The 19635-nt window shown below is 37.7% G+C and overlaps 1 protein-coding gene and 1 non-coding gene across 7 annotated transcripts in view; both read left to right on the plus strand.

Moving 5' to 3' along the window:
• SUCLG2 (succinate-CoA ligase GDP-forming subunit beta) overlaps nucleotides 1-19635 on the plus strand; it is a 307339-nt gene that overhangs the window by 189450 nt on the left and 98254 nt on the right. For 5 of the 6 annotated variants that reach the window (XM_090283859.1, XM_090283860.1, XM_090283861.1 and 2 more), the window contains exon 9: nucleotides 72-214. In XM_090283859.1, the coding sequence (XP_090139985.1) occupies nucleotides 72-214 (143 nt within the window). Of the gene's footprint in view, nucleotides 1-71; nucleotides 215-6908; nucleotides 7036-19635 lie in introns of those variants that run through there. The other variant, XM_090283865.1, reaches the window with a different exon arrangement.
• Nucleotides 2910-3073, plus strand: LOC150004714 (U1 spliceosomal RNA). The gene has a single exon (XR_016512561.1). It is a non-coding gene; the product is annotated as a U1 spliceosomal RNA (small nuclear RNA).

Here is a 19635-nt window from a genome sequence, read left to right on the forward strand (position 1 = left end):
GAGGTAAAAAGTTTGTGCACTATCTGATGTTACTAAATTTACCCTGTCTTGTGTGTCATTTGATTTTACAGTGAATGGTGCTGGACTCGCCATGGCTACCTGTGATATTATTTTCCTGAATGGTGGGAAGCCAGCCAACTTTTTGGATCTTGGTGGTGGTGTAAAGGAAGCTCAAGTATATCAAGCCTTCAAATTGCTCACAGCTGATCCTAAGGTAACCTCTCTTTGTTTGGAGGTTGCATAATGTTCTGATTTCTCACCATCAAGAGTGACCTTGTTCCTGCTGGTAGACCTTAATAAGTCAATATGTAATATGCAGCCCCAGATGCAAATTTTGCCTTACATGCCATTGGAATACCTGATGATATAACTCATTTTGGGTCAAAGGCGTAAATGTCCTCAGGATCTTATTTCTGAGGCTGTGCTTTAAAAGTTCTGGGAGGTGGCAAGAAGTAAAAAAGGTGTAGTGCACCAAACAATGAAACATGGATTGCCATGAAACATTATTTGGGTAATTTACACTGAAGCAATTAGTCCTACACTTATATGACTTAGAAAGACTAGGTCTTGGATTCTTTCCATAAAGATGCTGAAGGTAGTATCATATGATTGGTAACAGAAGAAAATTATAGGATTATATTATCATATATCTCTGGAAAATAATGACCTTGCTTCCTCTTATATGCTTTTTTATTTTCATCTCTTGACAGTTACATGTGTTAGTTTGTAATATATGCTCTAAGTAGCAAATACTTTTGCTTTATTTGTATCTTCTCTTAATTAGAATGTAGCTATCATACCCATGCTGTGTGCACAGTAGATACTCAGTAAACATTTACTCAATTTAAATACCAATATGTCTTGCTTCCATTGGAAGTACTCACTTGTCTATGATGACAAGGTTTAGGTGGATATTTATTATGTGGAAAAGACTGAATTTTTTAATATATTATCTAATGCTCGTAAGAGTTCTGTGAAGTAGTGTATATGCCACAGCCATTTGATTTTAAACTTTGAGAGTCTTTTTTCTTTTCTTCTTATTATAATTGTTCCACTTTTCCCCCCATTGCTTCCCCCAACCCCACCCACACCTTCTCCCACAGTCAGTTCTCCACCCTGTTATCCACATCCATGGGTCATTTATACTAGTTCCTTGACTAATATATTCTGAACCAATCACTAAGAAAATCATGAATGAAAACAGTACCCAAATTTTTAAAAAAGAAATATGATCTGAACTTAATATGAAAGGTTCCCATTAATAAATATGGCAATAGCCTTTTTGGATTTACCTGTATAAAATTTTGTCTTATATTAGTAATGTAGTATTCTTGTCTCTTTCTGTTATGACTTAGGTAGTGGTAAACTTGTTTTTGCTAAGACTTTTCCTTCTGAATCACAAAATAAATGGTGAGGTATTATCAACTGCTTGCCTTCAATTCTCCAGTGCTCTTAAGGAATAGCCAAGTCACAGAAGTCCTAAGTCACCCAGCCACGAGGGAAGTATTTGGTATTGATTAATCTGTTTATGCAAGCACCTTATTTTCATTAAGTAGGAACATTATCCGTGACTCCCTAATTATTTATCAATTCATTTATCTCTTCTTCTTACTCCATTCTAAGGAAAGAATCATTTTCCTCTCAGTGATTTGCAAACCAGTTGAAATCTGCAAATATCATGCACATAATACATAGCTCTTTACACTACTTGAGCCACAAAGTACCAGAGGACAGGCAACTGTAATAAAATACTGAATTTTTAATGTCTATTGAAATTTGGTGTTAAGAATAATCAAGGACCATCGAGGGATTAAATCTTACAGGACAACCATTGCATTTTTTAAGAAATGTCTCTTCTTAGTGGCTAATCCTGAATTTTAATTTTGTAAAAATATAGGAGGGTAATTAAAATTTACTTGGAGAGCCATTTTTTAAAAACTATCTCTTCAAAATTTTTGACTTTACCTTATGGAATATTTTCAAATGCTTGCAGTATTTAAATTTGGGGGGGATTGGCTGTCATCTTAGGTGGATAAAGTTATGTGGGAGTTGTTTTTCTCATGCTATGTCAGGAAAATGAATGCAGACCTCATCTCACAGTACATTTTCCAAATTTTGAAATTTCAAAGCCAGCTAAAAACTGTAGAACTGTAATGGATATTTTCAGTCTGGCATTGTTTCACAGATTTCAGAGAACAGAGGCTAAAAAATAATATAGATTAATTGATTTGCTTTTGCAAGGAAACTGGTTGTAGTTCTGACAGTAATTATTTAAAGTAGAGCCCTATCCCTGCCCATAAGGAGATCCCAAGAGCCCAAACCTACTTATTTCAGAAGTATTGATGTTCTTGTTAGATACAAGGATTAGTTTAGTTGAATGCACTGGAACTCAAAATTACAACAGCCTGTTGTTAAACTTAAATCAGCTGATACTAACAACTATTTGTTTGCCATATGTATGAGCTAATTCTGTTGATCAAGTAATAAAAATCATCATTCAAGAAAAATATTATGAATTAACATATATTTCCACTCACAATATCAGCCATGGAGCTGGAACTTATATTTATTTTTCTTGTCTGTTAGGCCAAATACTGATTTTCATTGAGACCTAACACAGGTGCCTTGATAACTAGAGTAGCTTATTTGTTTGTAATACATATGAAATGGAATTCCTCTGCCAAACTGTTTATAACAAAAGTCTTTTCAAGATAGTTCACTTACTAAAGTAGATTCACATGAAGTATATTATATATTTTATAATTCTCTTATTTTCCAGCAGGGCTTGAGATGAGAAAAAGATAATAGAGTTTGTTCTGCTCATCATAGAATAGAGCATCATTTTAAACATACAGAATTCTAAACACTAACATTCTTAAAATCAGAGAATAAAAAAATAATATAAAATAATACTTACCTAGTAGGGGACATACCATGATCACGAAGGTGGTTTTCCCAGGGCGAGGCTTATCCATTGCACTCTGGATGTGCTGACTTCTGTGATTTCCCCAAACGTGGGAAACTTGACTGAATAATATGTGGTAATGGGGGACTGTGTTCACTCTCTCCCCTAAAAAAATTAATAATAATAATATAAAATTAGAAGTGTAAGTATAGTTTTGTGGTAATCTGTAAAGAATTTGAGCACATTTAAAGGGAAAATCTAATAAGGAATGTTATCTGTAGGTTTTTGTTTTCCTAAATTATGCATTGGCTTTTATTTCTGATTTTAAACTTAGAATTCCAAAGCTGTAGAAAATGAGTTGCAACAACATCTGGAGTCTGTGAAACATTTTGCATAAATGAATAAAATGAAAAGACAGTTGACATGAATCTCAATAGTAACCCCAAATCTGTCAGCCAAGGCTAAGCAGATACGTTGCCCTCTGTAGGCCTGGTTGTGCAGAGCAGTGGTGTATGATTGGCGTAAGTGAAACCGCCTCACTCGGTCTGACTGTGCCCCCTGGTTTAGCTCCAGCTTAGATTCACGTTTTCAAAGCCCCTTGAGTGCCCAGTGAGAAATCCTCTATGGAAGCACCAAATGCTAGTTGAAGAAGGAAGGAATTCTTTGCTGGCTCTGGTGCCAGATTGCCTGGGTTCCAGTCTGTCTTTACCACTTACTGGTTGTAGGAGTTTGGACATGTTATTTAACTTCTGTGTACCTCGATTTCCTTATTTATAAAATGGAGATAATCGCAGTACTTAATACCTCAGGGGGTTGTTTTATTACATGGATTGAGAGAAACAGACATATTTCCCATTTAGAGGGATGATAATTTCATATGATAGTATCATTTAAAAAGTTTAATAAACGTTTATTAATGTACAGTTGTATCTCAGTACTTGTTGGTTTCAGAACTTGTCAAACCCTGTACTTGGTCGCATTTTGACAAAAATAAAATGTTTCGGCACCGGGCACTTCCTCAGGACTTGTAGCCCTGACGCTGCCCCGAAAGAGAAAATGCTTCGTCATTGGTCACTTGAAAGAATTTTCAGCACTTGTCATGAGTTCTGGAATGAATTAACAACGTATATTGAGGTACCACTGTATAACTTACATACAGAACAGTATACAGATCATTTTAATATGTAGCTTGATGAATTACCACCAAGTGGATATAACTGTGTATCCTCAAGTGAAATCAAGAAATAGATTATGACCAGTGTATGGACTGAATAGTTGTGTTTCCCCAAAATTCATATGTTGAAATTCCACCCCCCAATATGATGGTATCAGGAGGTGGGGCATTTGGAGGTAATTAGATCATGAGGGTAGAGTTCCCATGAGTGGAATTAGTGTCTTTATAAAAGAGACCCCAGAGAGCTTCTTTGCCACTTTCATAATGTGAGGACACAGCTAGAAGTAGGTCATCTGTGTACCAGGAAGGGAACTCTCATCAAACACTGAATCTTTTGGTGCCATGGTGATGAATTTTCCAGCCTCCAAAATTGTGAGAAATAATTGTTTGTTGTTTAAGCCACCTGGTCTGTGGTGGTTATATAGAAGCCTGAATAACCTAAGACAACCTTCATTCCAGAAGACCCTTAATGCTCCCCAACTCCCATACTCCTCCTACCCAGCTTTCTCTCCAAAGGTACTACTATCCTAACTTCTAATATTATAGATTAATCTAGTCTGGTTTTGAGCTTAATATAAATGGAATCTCATAATGTATTTACCGCTATATTCTTTTGCGTTTGCCATCTTTCACTTAACTTTTATTTGTAAGATCAATCTACATTTTATGTCTCAATGGTTCACTCATTCTTATTTCCATATAGTATTCTGTTGTATGTCTCTACCATAACTTTTTTATCCTCTTCTGTTGATAGACATTTGTGTTATTCTCAGTTTTGACTATTATGAATGTTGCTATGAACATTCTCATATTCTTTGGTGCACATTTCTGTGGGATATATATTCGGAACTAAAATTTCTGGGTCATAGGGTATGCATATATTAGCTTGAATTGAGACTGCCAAACAGTTCTCCAGATGTACCAAATTAAACTCAGCAGTGCACAGGAGTTATGGTTCTCTGCATCTTCACAAGCATTTGATAGACAGTCAGTCTTCACAGTTCTAGTCATTCTGGTAGGTTTGTGTTGTGTCTCATTGTGGTTTAATGCTTTTCCTTCATGACTAATGAGGTCAAGCCCCTTTTCATGTATTTATTAACTATTTGGATATAATTTTTAAACTTCTGTCACCTCATCTCTAAAGTAGTTATGAAAATAACACCCCAAAGCATTGTTTTAAGGATCAACTGAGATAATGCATGTGAAAGTACTTGGCCAATGTTTCTAAAGCACATGAAAACTTTAGTTTGTGTAGTATTTTTTTAAAGTATATTTTATTGATTATGTTGTTTGTTTAGTATTTTTTGAGTGTCCAATTCTGTTCTCATTTCTAACATTTAGGTTTAGAATTATTGTAATAATAGGGAATAAATGCTCTTCTACAGAAATGGAAGAAGTCTGAAACAGGTTCACTGCACATGTTTCTGCATGCGTTGTTTGAAACTAATGAAATGTGTAAATAGACATTCAGTAGCTTGCCGTCATTCTGTGTTCGGACAAGCAAGAAAACACAATTTATTGAAGGGAGGATAAATTCATGATTAAAAGAACTATAAAATATCATTTGGTAGAAATTTGAAAAGAAGCCAAGTCTGTGATATGTGCTTCTAAAAGTCCCTAGACTATGAGGCCAGGGAAGTAAAACTGCATGTGTTCTTTCCAGTATCAGGTTTATGCAGCTGCCTTAAGTTGTAATAAATGCTTTGCGTTTAACATGTGCTTAATGCCTTACACATTGTTAACTATCATACATTTAGAGTGTCTTAAATATAAAACACAATGTGTCCTCTTTTTCTTTTAAATACATGCTTATATCAGAGGTGTGAAACAAAACTCATTATATACCACATGCATTTGCTAAAATAGCTTATCTGCAAGGGAACATTTATTGGGGGGGGATAACAGAATTCTTGAGGAATTTATTTTTGAAGTGACTGCCCTAAACCCCTATTCTTATAGGCATTTTTGAAAATAAATTTTACTTTCATGTAGAGCTGAAAAGATTAAAATCCAAGCAACTATTTTTTATGGTAACAGTCTGCCATATAGCCTAGTCTGGAAGAATAAAAATGATCTTGAGCCCATGTATATGTAAACTGTTGTTGGCCATTGTATACACTTGCCTGGGCAACCCTGTGCATGAGCTCGAGGATGGGAACCCGTCCACCTAGCTCATTTCTCTTCCTTTCTCTGTAGTGGTTTTCCTGGTGTCATCAATTCATAAATGTTGATTTTTGCATTTCTTGTCCTGATATCAGCTGATCCAAATTTCCATGAATGTCTGGCTCTCCGCACTCAACTTACACTTGATCCATTCTGCCTGCGAGTACTTCCCAGTCAGAGCTGGGTCCTTGATTCGGTATCTTGCACATGATCAAGTGTGTCTGATGGCTACCACATTTTCAAAGCATCTTAATGCAACACTCTAAATCTGTTTTCATGCTTCTTGATGGCATACTGTCAGAAATAAATTTAAAATAAGGTTTTTACATGTGCTCTGCGTCTCAAAATTCCAATTTTAAGATGTTTTATTTTATGTCATAGTAAGTGATTTAAAGGATTTAACAAATTTTGGGATATTTTAGTAAATTTTGTTATTAGTCCCAACATGCTTAATAATTGATTATGAATTCTGTATGGAGAAGCCTTTTTAAACTGTTAAAGAGAAGTGAACCACTAATAGAATTATGATATAATGTCCTCTATATTGGAAATCATATATAATTAGTAGAAGAGTTATTGTTTGTTTTTTTTCTCTCCTAATGTAACTACAGTGAGAAAGTGGTTGAACAACTTTGAACTGTGACTGTCTCTCATTCTGCTTTACAGTGGTGAGCTGTAGGCTGGTGAGATGAGCCCCACTGGACTCAGAACATTGCAGACACTGAGGATTCTCTTTCCTCCCCCTGCGCTGTCCCCCGCCCACTGCCAGAGAACTGGGGATTAGGAAGGACTGTCTCCTTCTAAATGAGCAATGTGTCCGTACCAAAGAAAGTGGCCTGATTCATAGTGGTTTGCTAAATAGTTTTTTGTCTTTGTTTTAGGGTATTTTATTAAACAGAATCCCTTTTTTCCTAATTATTAAAGGAAGGAGACATAAAACACAGACAAATATAAAAATAAATCAAATTATATATGCATCCACTTTTAATATGAATACAGATTGTAAGAATAGTATTTTGAAAAATTAGTATCAATATAATTGGCATTAATATATAGTCTACTCTTTTCACATTTTTTGTACCTTTTTGCCTGTCTTTGTGTGGTTCTCTACATTTTCAGTGGCTGAGTAGGATTCACTTGTGTGGATATATAAGTTTACTTAACCAGCCCTCTGTTATTTGGTATCTAGAGTGTTTTCAACTAAAATTAATGTGAGCCATTTTGTGCTAATAACTTTACATACTGATTTAAAGTAAGATGAATGTTGTCATTTGAAGTGGCATGTTCCTTTAGTTATTAATAAGATCCCTAGATCATTTCCAAGGAATGTTTTTCCAGGTATTGAAGGAATTTCATTGTAACCTAATGTGCATTTTTTCAACCAGTATTCTGAATACAGTTAATTCTCATTATTCGCTGATTCCATATTTGCAGACTTGCCTGTGTGCTAAAATTTATCTGTAACCCCAAATTAACACTCACATTGCTTTCACGGTCATTTGCAAAAGTGCTCAGAGCAGTGAAAATTTTAGTGTTTTGACATGCTGTTCCCAGCTGAGGTCAGAGGAGGCAGCCTCTTCCTGGTTTCAGCTCTCATACTGCAAACAAATGTCACTGCTGCCATCTATTTAGTGCCACATTTGTGTCCTTTCTGGTGTGTGACTTTGCTGCTAAAAATGGCCCCATGCCTAGTGTCAAAGCGCTGTCTAGAGTAATGAGCCTTACAGAGAAAATACCAAAGTTTCATTCAGGCATGACTTACAGTGCTACTGGCCATAAGTTCAATGTTAGTGAATCAACAATATATATTAAATAAAGTGGCCTTAAATAGAAACACACATCAAACAGCGTTATGTATTATTTAGTTGACAAAAATGTTGTGACCAGAGGCTTCCAGGAACCTAGCCCTCTATTTCCTCTAGGTACAATGGTTCAATATTCACTAATTCATTCTTTGTGGCAACTTTATAGAACATAACTCTGCATAATGACAATTCCACGAATAATGTTTTAGATAATTGTGGACCACTCTTAGAGATTATATGATTGAGACACATCATTTTATCTAAAGAAAGGATGGTCAGGAACCCCTAGCCTGAAAGTGAAGTAAAAAATATTTTTATAATTTGCGTTTATATGTTATTTTGAATTTAAGAACCTTCAGAATGTATCAGTGATAGCTTTTTAGACATACTGCCTTTATACCTATGGATTAAGTGAAGAAACCTTGAGAAAATTTTAATTCAGTATTTTACTTTTCAGTTAAGAATGATTTCATTACACATTTAGATTGCTTCCCTTTATGCTTTTTAAACTTTTCTTTCTATTTAAAAAATTGATTACTTTTTTACATTTATAGATTTACATTTCCTACTGAAAGGATGAGGTTTAAAATGAAATTGTTCCTTTCTTCCCGTAACACAACCACTATTAATAATTTTGTTAAATTTTCTTCTAGGATTATCTATGCATATCCTGTTTATAAGGGTAGAATTAGAATGCCCTTTCTTTGATGGCCTTTTTAAAAAAAATTCAGTGTTACATGATAAACATCTTCCCATGTTGTTAGCTGGTTCCCTGAGCATCAGTTTTATTAGTGATATTTATAGTGGGCAGTGTTTTAAAGCATCTTGTTATTTAGAAGGTTATTTAAAGAAACTCAGTATTTAAAATCTCCCTCAAAAAGTGAGTGAACTTTGTAAATCAGGTTTGCTAAAGTAGTGTACAATATAGTTAAACAAATACAGTAGTAATGATTATGAAAAGCTCTGTGATGTAAAACAAACTTATGCATTTACTAACTCAATGGACTGCTAATCTGAGTTTTTTTATTTATCTCAGGATTAATGGTGAGTTGTTTATTAATATCTGTTAAAGTCATTCTTAATGGCCTGGATTTGAAGTAACTAAGAATCCTAGAGGTGGCCTAATGTCCCTTCCTGAGTGCTCAGTTCAGTATCTTTCTGATATATTCAGTTCAATGAGAGCAAAGGAGTCAAGATTGAGAATTGCTGGAGGTAGAAAATAAACTCACCTTTATTTTCCCATGCTCCTTCTTGCCAGAATTCTTTAAATGAATTATTTTGCTAAAGCACTTTATAATAATCCGTTGGTTTCTCTATATATTCTCTTACATTTCAGGCAAACTTCTACAATGGGTACCTTTTTAATCTTTATAACCCTCAACAAATGCCTCCTTGGTGATAATTTGTCCCCATTTACCTTTATGTGATACTTACAATTTATAGCCCTTACCACTTGTCTCCTTTATTCATTTATTTCTCTTTTTACTTTCTATAAAATTACCTTGAAATTTTTTTCTCCCATTTATTGTTACCTTTTTAGTAAATATTCCGTTTGCTCCATATTCTGTAAAAATACCTAAAGGTATAGTCTTTCCTTGAGTTTGTTTGTTTTTTTTCCAGCCCATGGTTTTGTTTTGTTCAATTATTATTAACAGTCTACATTTCTACATACAGTAGCCCTTCTCTATATCGCGGTTCACTTCTCGCAGCCTCACTGCGTCGCGGGGTTTTAAAAAATATTATATTTAATTATCGCGGATTTTTTGCTATATCGCAGGAGTTTGTAATACTATATACGTATGTTGTTAAAGTTACATAGGTTTAAGAGTGTAGAATATGTTTAAGAACATAAGTATAGTGTTTATAAAAGTCTGGAAAAGGTTAATAAGGGAGTGGGAAAGGTTAATAAGGGACTGGGAACAGTTTATAAGTGTGTGGGAAGGGTTTATAAAGCCTTAAAATATATATAAATACTAAAATAAATGTAAGGTTCCTACTTTGCGGATTTTCACCTATCACGGGGGAGTCTAGAAAGTAATACCCGCAATAAGTGAGGGAATACTGTATACATTTAAGTCCAGATGTATGTTCTCAGCTAGGAATAAGCATAATAAATCGAAGAGTTGTCTTTCTGAAACAATTTATTTCCCAGGCTAGCTGCCGATGCCATGTGTTTGCAAAGACTTTTATGGGATAGGGCAGCCTGGTAGGGACCATACAGAGACTGAACTAGACTTGTCCTCCAGAGTATAAGAAGCAATGGAGAGAAGGACCTCTTTGCACAGGGTGGACTGAGGTCTTACCCAGCAACCAGATGCAGTAGCTGTGGGTAATAGTAAGTTAAAAAAGGAGAATTGTGGGAATTTGGAGGGGATGTTGTCTGAAATTAGTATGTTAGCAGAAAACAGCAAAAGTACAAACATAAGGAGGCCGTTCTTAAAATATATGTAGGGGATTCATATAGAGCTTCCTGTGAGCATGGTTCTAAGGCGACTGGAGTACCAGGAAAGTAACTAAGGAAGGAACTCAGCCATATGTACAAGTCAGTGTGTCAGACGAGGTGGATGAGTCTCATCCCACAGCAAGAATGACAATTTCTGGGCTCCCCAGCATATTGGGGGGCAGCCCCTCAAAGAAGTCAAGACTAGTTCTCCAGGCCACAGAATGACTGAGCTGGACAGAAAGCCATTTTTTGAGGAGGGAGATAGATAGTTAAGCCAAGGAGTAGATAAATACATAAAATGAAACAAATACCTAATGTATTGGGTGATGACATTTGACATGTTGAAAAATAAAATGGAGTGGTGGTTGCTGAGAATGGCAGAGGCTTGTAATTTTTTTATAGGTTTGCCCATGAAATTTGGCTGGTAACTATACCTTAGAAAAAGAAGTATCATAGCTGTCCTATTGTGGGCAATGGTGTGCATGTCACCAAGGAGGGAATCTGTCCAACAGCTACTCCTGTTTGGAGCTTGCCTCCCTTCCTTTGTCTTTACTCATTGGTTCTTTACCAGAATGTTTGAAGCAATCTTTCTTGCTGTATTATGAACCTAAAAGGAGGGATGGGGTTTTGTCCACTGAATAGCTTACGCTGCAACTTTACTAATTTTGGTGGCAACTCTCTTGCAATTAGATGTCCTTTCTGAATCAGTGGATATTTTATCTACATATTCAGGACTGTTTCCTGGGGATGCCCTATACAACCTTTGAGGCTTAGGATATGGAGCACTTCAAACACACACATTAGTTAACATTCCCAAGGGGCAGCTAGCACAAATCCGCGTTAATTATTTTTCTTCCCGCTTATCTGTGAGTTCTTCCATTAATCATGATCTGTAAGCATACGGGATGCATCGCTGTTTCTCACTTAGAACTCTGATAGAATATATTTGAGCAAACACTTAGGTGTATGCTTTAATACTTAGAAACTTAAGGGTCATAAACAGTGAACAGAAAATGCATTTGGAGCTTTAACCCTTTACTTTCTAGATACCACTTTGTCGTTAATCCCAAACAGTACATTCCTCTGAGAAGATGACATAAGTGATTTTGAATCTCTACTGTGTCATAGTGATTCTAGAATGTTGGTATTTGGGTGGCAGGTGGGAGGTGAAATGCCCCACTCATACTGTATTTAGATTGTCTGATATTTTTCTGTGTTTTATAACCTCTGATTAGTAGTTGCATTTTATGAGTGGAGTTTCTTCTCCATAAAGCTTAACTTCCAAATAGTTTTTCCAGTTGCTGACAGTGCTGACCAAATTCCAAGGAAGAGGTGCTTGATGTTCAAATTAGGTGAATGAAAGAAGCAAAAGTAAAAAAATACAAAAGCAAAGAAACATGAAAAGAGAACGTTTCCTGAAAGAATACGTTCTCTTATTCTATTTTCCTATCCAAGTACAACCTTAAAAGCACTACCTATTGAAATTTGATATCAATTTATGAAAATGCAAAATAACTTAAAAAATTTTATTGAATTTATTGCAGTGATGGTTCATAAAATTATATAGGTTTCAAGTATGCAGTTCTGTATTACATCTGTATATTGTGGGTTCACTAACCAAAGTCAAGTGTTTTTCCATCACTTTTTATTCCCCCTTTACTCTCTTCTACCTCCCCTACCCTGTTTTTCCTCTGGTAGTCACCATACTGTTGTCTGAGTCTATGAGTGTTTTTTTTGTTTGTTTGTTTGTTTGTTTCACTTAATCCCTTCACCTTTGTCACCCATCCTCCAAACCCCCTCATATCTGACAGTTGTCAGTCTGGTCTCTATCTGTGAGTCTGTTTCTGTTTTGTTTATTTTGTTCATTAGATTTCACACATAAGTGAAATTGTATGGTATCTGTCTTTCTCTGACTGGCTAATATCACTTAGCATAATACACTCCAGGTCCATCCATGCTGTCACAAAAGGTAAGGTTTTCTCTATGTTATTTTTTTTTAAATATGCTTGATTGATTATGCTGTTACAGTTGTCCCAATTTCTTTTCCCTTTGTTCCCCTCCACCCAGTGACATCCCTCCCTCCAGTTGTCCGCACCCCCCTTAGTCCATGCCCATTGGTTGTGCATATAGTTCCTCTCAACATCTTCCTATCTACTCCACTTCCTCCTACTATGCTTCCTAATTCCTGCACCATTTCCCTCCCTTTCCCCCCTTCCCGCTCCCTGCTGACCTCCCCCCATAATGTTCCCCATACCTATAATTCTTTTCCCAGTCTCGTTGCCTACTTAGTTTGCCTTTGTTTCGGTTCCCTAGCTTCTGTTGTTAGTTGTTGTGATACAGCTTTCATTTTAATGTTCATAGTTTTGATCCTTTCTCCTAAATAAGTCCCTTTAACATCTCATATAACAGTGGTAAGGATCTGATGAACTCCTTCAGTTTTACTTTGTCCTGGAAGCACTTTCTCTGCCCTTCTATTCTGAATGACAGTTTCGCTGGATAGAGTAATCGTGGTTGTAGGTTTTTGCTTTTCATTACTTTGAATATTTCTTGCCAGTCCCTTCTTGCCTGCAGAGGTTCTTTTAAGAAATAAGCTGACAGTCTTATTGGGACGCCTTTGTATGTAATTCTCTTCTTCTCTCTTGCTGCTTTTAAGATTCTCTCTTTATCCTTAATTTTTGACATTTTGATTATAATGTATCTTGGTGTGGTTCTCCCTGGGTCCAGTTTTTTTTGAACTTTCTGTGCTTCCTGGACCTGTAAGTCTATTTCCTCCCCCAAGTTAGGGAAGTTCTGCTTCATTATTTTTTCACAAAATTTTTCCATTTCTAGTTCTTCTTCACCTTCTGGCAACCCTGTGATTTGGATGTTGGCCCGCTTATAGCTGTCCAATAAGTTTCTGAGCCTCTCCTCATCCTCACTTCTCGTTTCCTCTTTCTGCACTGGTTGACTATTCCTTCCCTATGTTCCTATTTGTTGATTTGATCCCTGGTTTTCTTGCCCTCACCACTACTTTCGTATGTGTTTTTGTTCATTTCAGCAGGACTAGCCTTCATTCCTTCCCTGTCTTGTTTAAGATCTGCTGTTAGGTCTGTAACCACTTGTATAAGCAAAGCTCTGAACTGTGCCTCAGAAAGATTTTCTATCTGCTGCTTCCTTAGATTAGAAATTTGCTGTCTGGTCAGTTGTGTCACTGGAATCTCCGTCATGATCTATGCCATCCTGAACAGTTTTGTGTTTACCTTTGCTTTCTGGGCAGGGCTGTCGCACCTCTTACACTATGGGGGGTGGGGGGAAGCCCTGTGCACTTGTCACAACCGGGCATTTTCTGCGGGGGTGGGGGTCCAAGATGGATACCTGCCGTGCAATCTCCGCTGAGAGACCGGGAGCCTCCTCCTCTGTCCCCACCCCCACCGGGCCTCACAGTCCAGCGCAATGGGGGTCTGCCTTCCCTGGCTTTGGAATCGCAAGCTGACTCGTCTGGTCTGCAGCCAGGGATGCTCCCAGGTGCTTCTCGCCTCCCCTTAAAATGGGTGTCTGTGCTTACTGCTGTCCTGCTGCCATCACTGCTGCTGCCACGGACAGCACAGCTTGACCTCTCCTCCCTGGCTTCACCCCTCCTACCTGTCCGGATGAACACCACTTTTTTATAACTTCATACGTTGGACTTCGATTTATTTTCTGGAACTTCTGGTTATTGCTGGTTTTGCGGTAGTTGTATTCCTTTGTTGTGGAGGGAGACGGGGCGTGACAGTCTTGGCCAGAAGTCTCCTGTGTGTGTTTGCTTCCGTGTCTCAGGGAGAGCTGTCCCTCCTACTACGTCGTAAGGGGCGGAACCTTAGGTATTCATCAATAACGGGTGACCTGTTTCACCATTTGGGGCACTGTATCAGGGGGAGGGGTCTGAGAAGGAACAATGCCGCTTGCCCAGCACTCGCCCCTTTCCAGGCACTTCTCCCACTTGCGCACCTGACTGGCGTCCCTCTAGCTGCTGCCCTGGCCGTAGTGCCCAGAGTGGGTGGGTCTGCGGAAGTTCTAGGTCCATGGGGGCCCTTTAAACAAGCAGGCTCTGATGAGACCGGCAGTTTCTGCCTCCGTCTCAACTCCCACTGGTTTGCACAGTCAAAAGCAATGAGGCTTGATTTTTCCCTGGAGCTGGGACAGTGAGCTGCTTTGGTGAGGAGCTGGGAACGCTCCCCAGGTGTCCCTCCTGACTTTTTAAAACGTGTAACTGCACTTTCCACTACCTTGCTGCTGTTGCCGCTGCTGCCACCACCGCGCCGTGTCCTCTCTGCCTGGGTTCAGCCCCTCCTACCTGTCTGGATGAGTATTTCTTCTTTATATCCTTGTTTGCTGGACTTCCATGCACTTTGATTTTCTGGAACTTCTGGTTGTTTCTAGTTTTGAGGTAGTTGTATTCCTTCTTAGTTGTGGAGGGAGACGTAACATGTCTGTCTATGCCTCCATCTTGGCCAGAAGTCCCTCTATGTTTTTTTAATATACAAATAGTATTCTGCTGTGTAAATGTACCACAGCTTTTTGTTTGTTTGTTTATTTTATTTTTTTATTGTTCTTCTATTACAGTTGTCCCAGTTTTTCCCCCTTGGCTTCCCCCGCTCCCAGTTCACCCCATCTCCCGCAGTCACTCCCCACCTTGTTGTACATGTCCATGGGTTATTTATACTAGTTCCTTGATTAAACCCTATCCTTACTTACCACCCTTCTCTCCCTCCCTCCCTTCCCCCTGGTAACTGTTATTCTGTTCCTTGTTTACATGCCTCTGGTTCAATTTTGCTTATTTATTTGTGCTGTTCATTAGTGTCCTGTATTAGGTGACATTATATGGTATTTTTTTTTCATTTCCTGGCTTATTTTGTTAAGCATAATTCTCTCTAGTTCCATCCATATTGCTAATGGCAGGAGTTCCCTTTTTCTTTCTGCTGCATAATATTTCATTGTGTAAATGTACCACAGTTTTTTGATCCACTCATCTACAGATGGGTGCTGAGGTTGTGGAACAGAATAAAGAGCCCGGAAATAAACCCTGTTCTATATGGTCAACTAATATTTGACAAAGTGGGAAGGAACATAAAATGGAGTGAGAAGAGCCTCTTCAGCAAATGGTGCTGGGAGAACTGGACAGGGACATGCAAAAAAATGAAACTAGACCACCAACTTACACCACATACCAGAATAAACTCAAGGTGGATCGAAGACTTAAATATACCACAGCTTTTTAACCACACATCTACTAATGGTACTTGGTCTGCTGCCAAATCTTGGCTATTGTAAATAATGCGGCAGTCATAGTGGTATGAATATTCTTTCAAATTAGTATTTCAGGTTTCTTCAGATATATTCCCAGAAGTGGAATCACTGGATCATAAGGCAGTCCATTTTTCATTTTTTAAGGAAACTCCCTACTGCTTTCACAGTGGCTGCATCAGTCTGCATTCCCACCAACAGTGCGAGGAGGGTCCCCATTTCTCCACATTCTTACCAGCACTTGTTGTGTGTTCATTTATGGGTGGTAGCCATTCTGATAGATAAAAGGCAATATCTCATTGTGGTTTTAATTTGCATTTCACTGATGATTAGTGACGCTGAGCATCTCTTCATATATCTATTGGCCATCTATCTGTATATCCTCTGGAGAAGTTTCTATTCAGTTTCTTTGCGCATTTTTAATTGAATTATTTTCTTGTTGTTTGGTGTTGAGTTGTATAATTCTTTATAAATTTTGGATATTAACCCCTTATCAGATGTATCATTAGAAAACATGTTCTCCCATTCAATGGGTTGTCTTTTCATTTTGTTGATGGTTTCTTTTGCTGTGCAAAAATGTTTTAGTTTGATGTAGTCACATTTGTTAATTTTTTCATCTGTTTTTGTTGCCCAAGGAAATATATCAGAAAAAATACTGCTACGAGAAATGTCCGAGATTTTACTGCTTATGTTTTTACCTAGGATTTTTGTGGTTTTGAGTCTAGCATTTACGTCTTTAATCCATTTTGAGTTTATTCTTGTGTATGGCATAAGAAGGTGGTCTAATTTCATTTTTTTGCATATATCTGTTGAATTTTCCCAACACCATTTACCGAATAGACTGTCTTTACCCATTGTATTTTCTTATCTCCTTTGTCAAATATTAATTGACCATAAAGATACGGTTTTATTTCTGGGTTCTCTATTGTGTTTCATTGATCTGTATGTCTATTTTTATGCCAGTATCATGCTGTTTTTATTACTATGGCTTTGTAGTATAGTTAGATGTCAGGTAGCATGATACCTCCAAATTTGTTTTTCTTTCTCAGGGTTGCTGAGACTATTTGGGGTCATTTCTGCTTCCATATAAATTTTTGAAATATTTGTTTTAGATCTGTGAAATATGTCATTGATATTTTAATAGGGATTGTGTTGAATCTATAGATTGCTTTGGGTAGTATGGACATTTTAATGATGCTAATTCTTCCAATCCATGAACATGTTATATACTTCCATTTATTTCTATCTCCCTTAATTTCTTTCTTCGGTGTTCCATAGTTTTCTGAGTACAGGTCATTGGAGAGCAATGGGGGAAAAATTGGGACAACTGTAAAAGAACAACAATAAAAATAAATATGTTTTTTTAAAAAGACACATTTTCATCTTCACCAATAACTTTACTGATTTTGATATTTTGAGTGTGTCGACTATCTCCCACTATTAGATTCTAGTGGATAGATGCCAGGGGTACTGCTAAACATCTTCCAGTGCGTAAGACAGCCCCACAGCAAAGAATATTTGGCCAGAATATCAATATTACCAAGAAACTTTGCAAACAACTTTTGACACGTTCAATCAGTCACAGCATCTTCTCCATATACTACACAAATCTTTTTGTGTGTGTGTTTCAGTTGCATTTTTTACCTTTCTTGAAATAATAAAGCATGATATGCTGAAAATGTTGCATATCTTCTTCCATCTTTAATACTAAAATGCCTACACAAAAATTCACCAATTTTGACAATTTTTTAAATGCACATTGTTATGACAGTTGTCACAACACAATCTAACAAAATTGTTTTGAGTGAAGTTGGAGACACTCAAGTGCTACAGGAGCCATTGTATGGAAAAAAATAAATGAACTTTTTGGCCAACCCAATGTCTTAGGTAATAGTATAGAAATAACAGGAAAGCCCCACCATCTACCTGGCTTCCTTTCCTAGTGCACTCAGCTTGTTTTTCCTGCATCCAGCCAGCAGTCAACAAATGTTTCTTTCTTGATCAACTAATGTGTTGATCCAATTGAGAGAATGGGAAACCACCCAATATTTTATGTCACTGATTTCATTGAGAGTATACTTATCAATTTCTTCTGATTGTAATCATCTCTTAAAAGCAGAAGACATGTGCCAGACTGTATGATGTAGTCTTTCCTAAGCTCAGTGAACACCCAGTGTAAAGCACCTATTACATTTGAGGTCACATTTCAGTCTCTGGGTTCACAGAGAAGAGTCTGTGGAGCCTTCATATTCAAAATATGGGCCACAGACTGTCCATATTGACATCTACTTGAAGGCTGTTATAAATGCAGACTCTTAATTCAATCTTAGACCTGTCAGGTCAGAATTTGTGTTTCCACAGGATCCCCAGAGGATTCCTGTGTACACTGGGGTTTGAGAAATATTGGTCTAGGGCAGGGGTAGGCAAGCTACAATTCATGGCCAAATTCTGCCCAATAGCTATTTTTATAAATAAAGCTTTATTGGAAAGAGCTTCTTTGCTCATGCATTTTCTTAATGAGTCGAGTCCTTGTGACAGAGGCCCTCCGGCCCACCGTGTTCTAAAGTAGCAGTGCTGAGAGAGTGATATCAGTGATACCCATGCCCATTTGTGTAGAAGTGCCAGTCCATGGGCCCTTTGTTTTAGGTACGTACCAAGTACAGAAACAGAGTGTCTAGAAACTTTTATTGCAAATTTCCATGACATGCAAGTGTACGAACAGTTTTCCAGCAATTTATATTACTGTATTTTACAAAAATATCAGTTGGGGAATGGAATTTTTTTTTAAATTGGTCCTTCGCCACAGATTATGTGAAATGATGTACGTAAAAACCCAGGATGATATGTGAATTTGGTTGTACATTGTGCCTCATTATGCCAGGGTGAACTTTACTGATAATCATATTGTCACATAGTTGGTTGTCATAACGTTTTCCCATGACTCATTCTCTAGTTTCTTGAAGGATACTTCCCCCATTCCCTGTGATCTTGGTGATACTTCCTCTCCCTCTCTGTGTTCTCACCTGGATCTTCTTGTCCGCCTTTTGCCCACAGAGCACCCTTACATTTTGGTCGTCCCTGACATAGCACGTGGCTTTCAGGGGTGACCTCCCAGCAAAAGTCCTTTGGTCCAGTCAGTGGCTTCCTCTGTCTTCCTTCTGAAGCTCATGGGAAAGGTCATCTGCTTCTGGGATCATGAACTAAAACAGTTTGGCCCAGGAGACTGTTCCCTGCCATGTGAGGAAAGCCTGGGAAGATCCAGGAGCAAAGCTGTGTGTGATGGAGATGCCCTCAGTCAAAGGGCTTCATTCCTATAACCTTGGTTTCTAGAGCTCAGTGGTTCTAAGTGCTTGGATCAGCAGGGTGGTGTCACCTGGATGGAACATTTTAGAAAAAAATATTCTTGGGCTCCCTCCAATCTACCAAATCAGAAACTTTGGGGTGGGGCCCAGCAGTCTTATGTTTTAACAAGCCCTTTGGGTGACTCTCAAGTTTGCATAAATTTGAGAATGACTGCCATAGTCCTTTCTGTGGCTTCTCCTTCTGTCTGTGAACTGTTTCAGCATCCTTCTTTGAGGCTACTTATTCCATTCCCTGTGATCTTGGTGATGCCGTCAAATTCAATGTGAGCCCATTCATTTCCACCACCACCCCCGCCTTAAGTTAAAACGTGTATACTATTGCTGACAATCCAGCATCTTATGGTTAATATACCATGTGTGTACTCTTCTTACCAAACTGATAATTTGCTCCAGGGTTCTCTTCTGCTGCCTAGTGGCCCTTGGTTCAACTCTGTTAACTTATTTTTATTTTTTCCCCATACACTCTACACCCCCATGTATTTTAAGAATTTTATTTCTGTATTTCTGTATCAGAATCTCTC

This window comes from Furipterus horrens, unplaced genomic scaffold, assembly GCF_987537825.1.
Source record: "Furipterus horrens unplaced genomic scaffold, mFurHor1.1.pri manual_scaffold_7, whole genome shotgun sequence".
NCBI lineage: Eukaryota > Metazoa > Chordata > Mammalia > Chiroptera > Furipteridae > Furipterus > Furipterus horrens.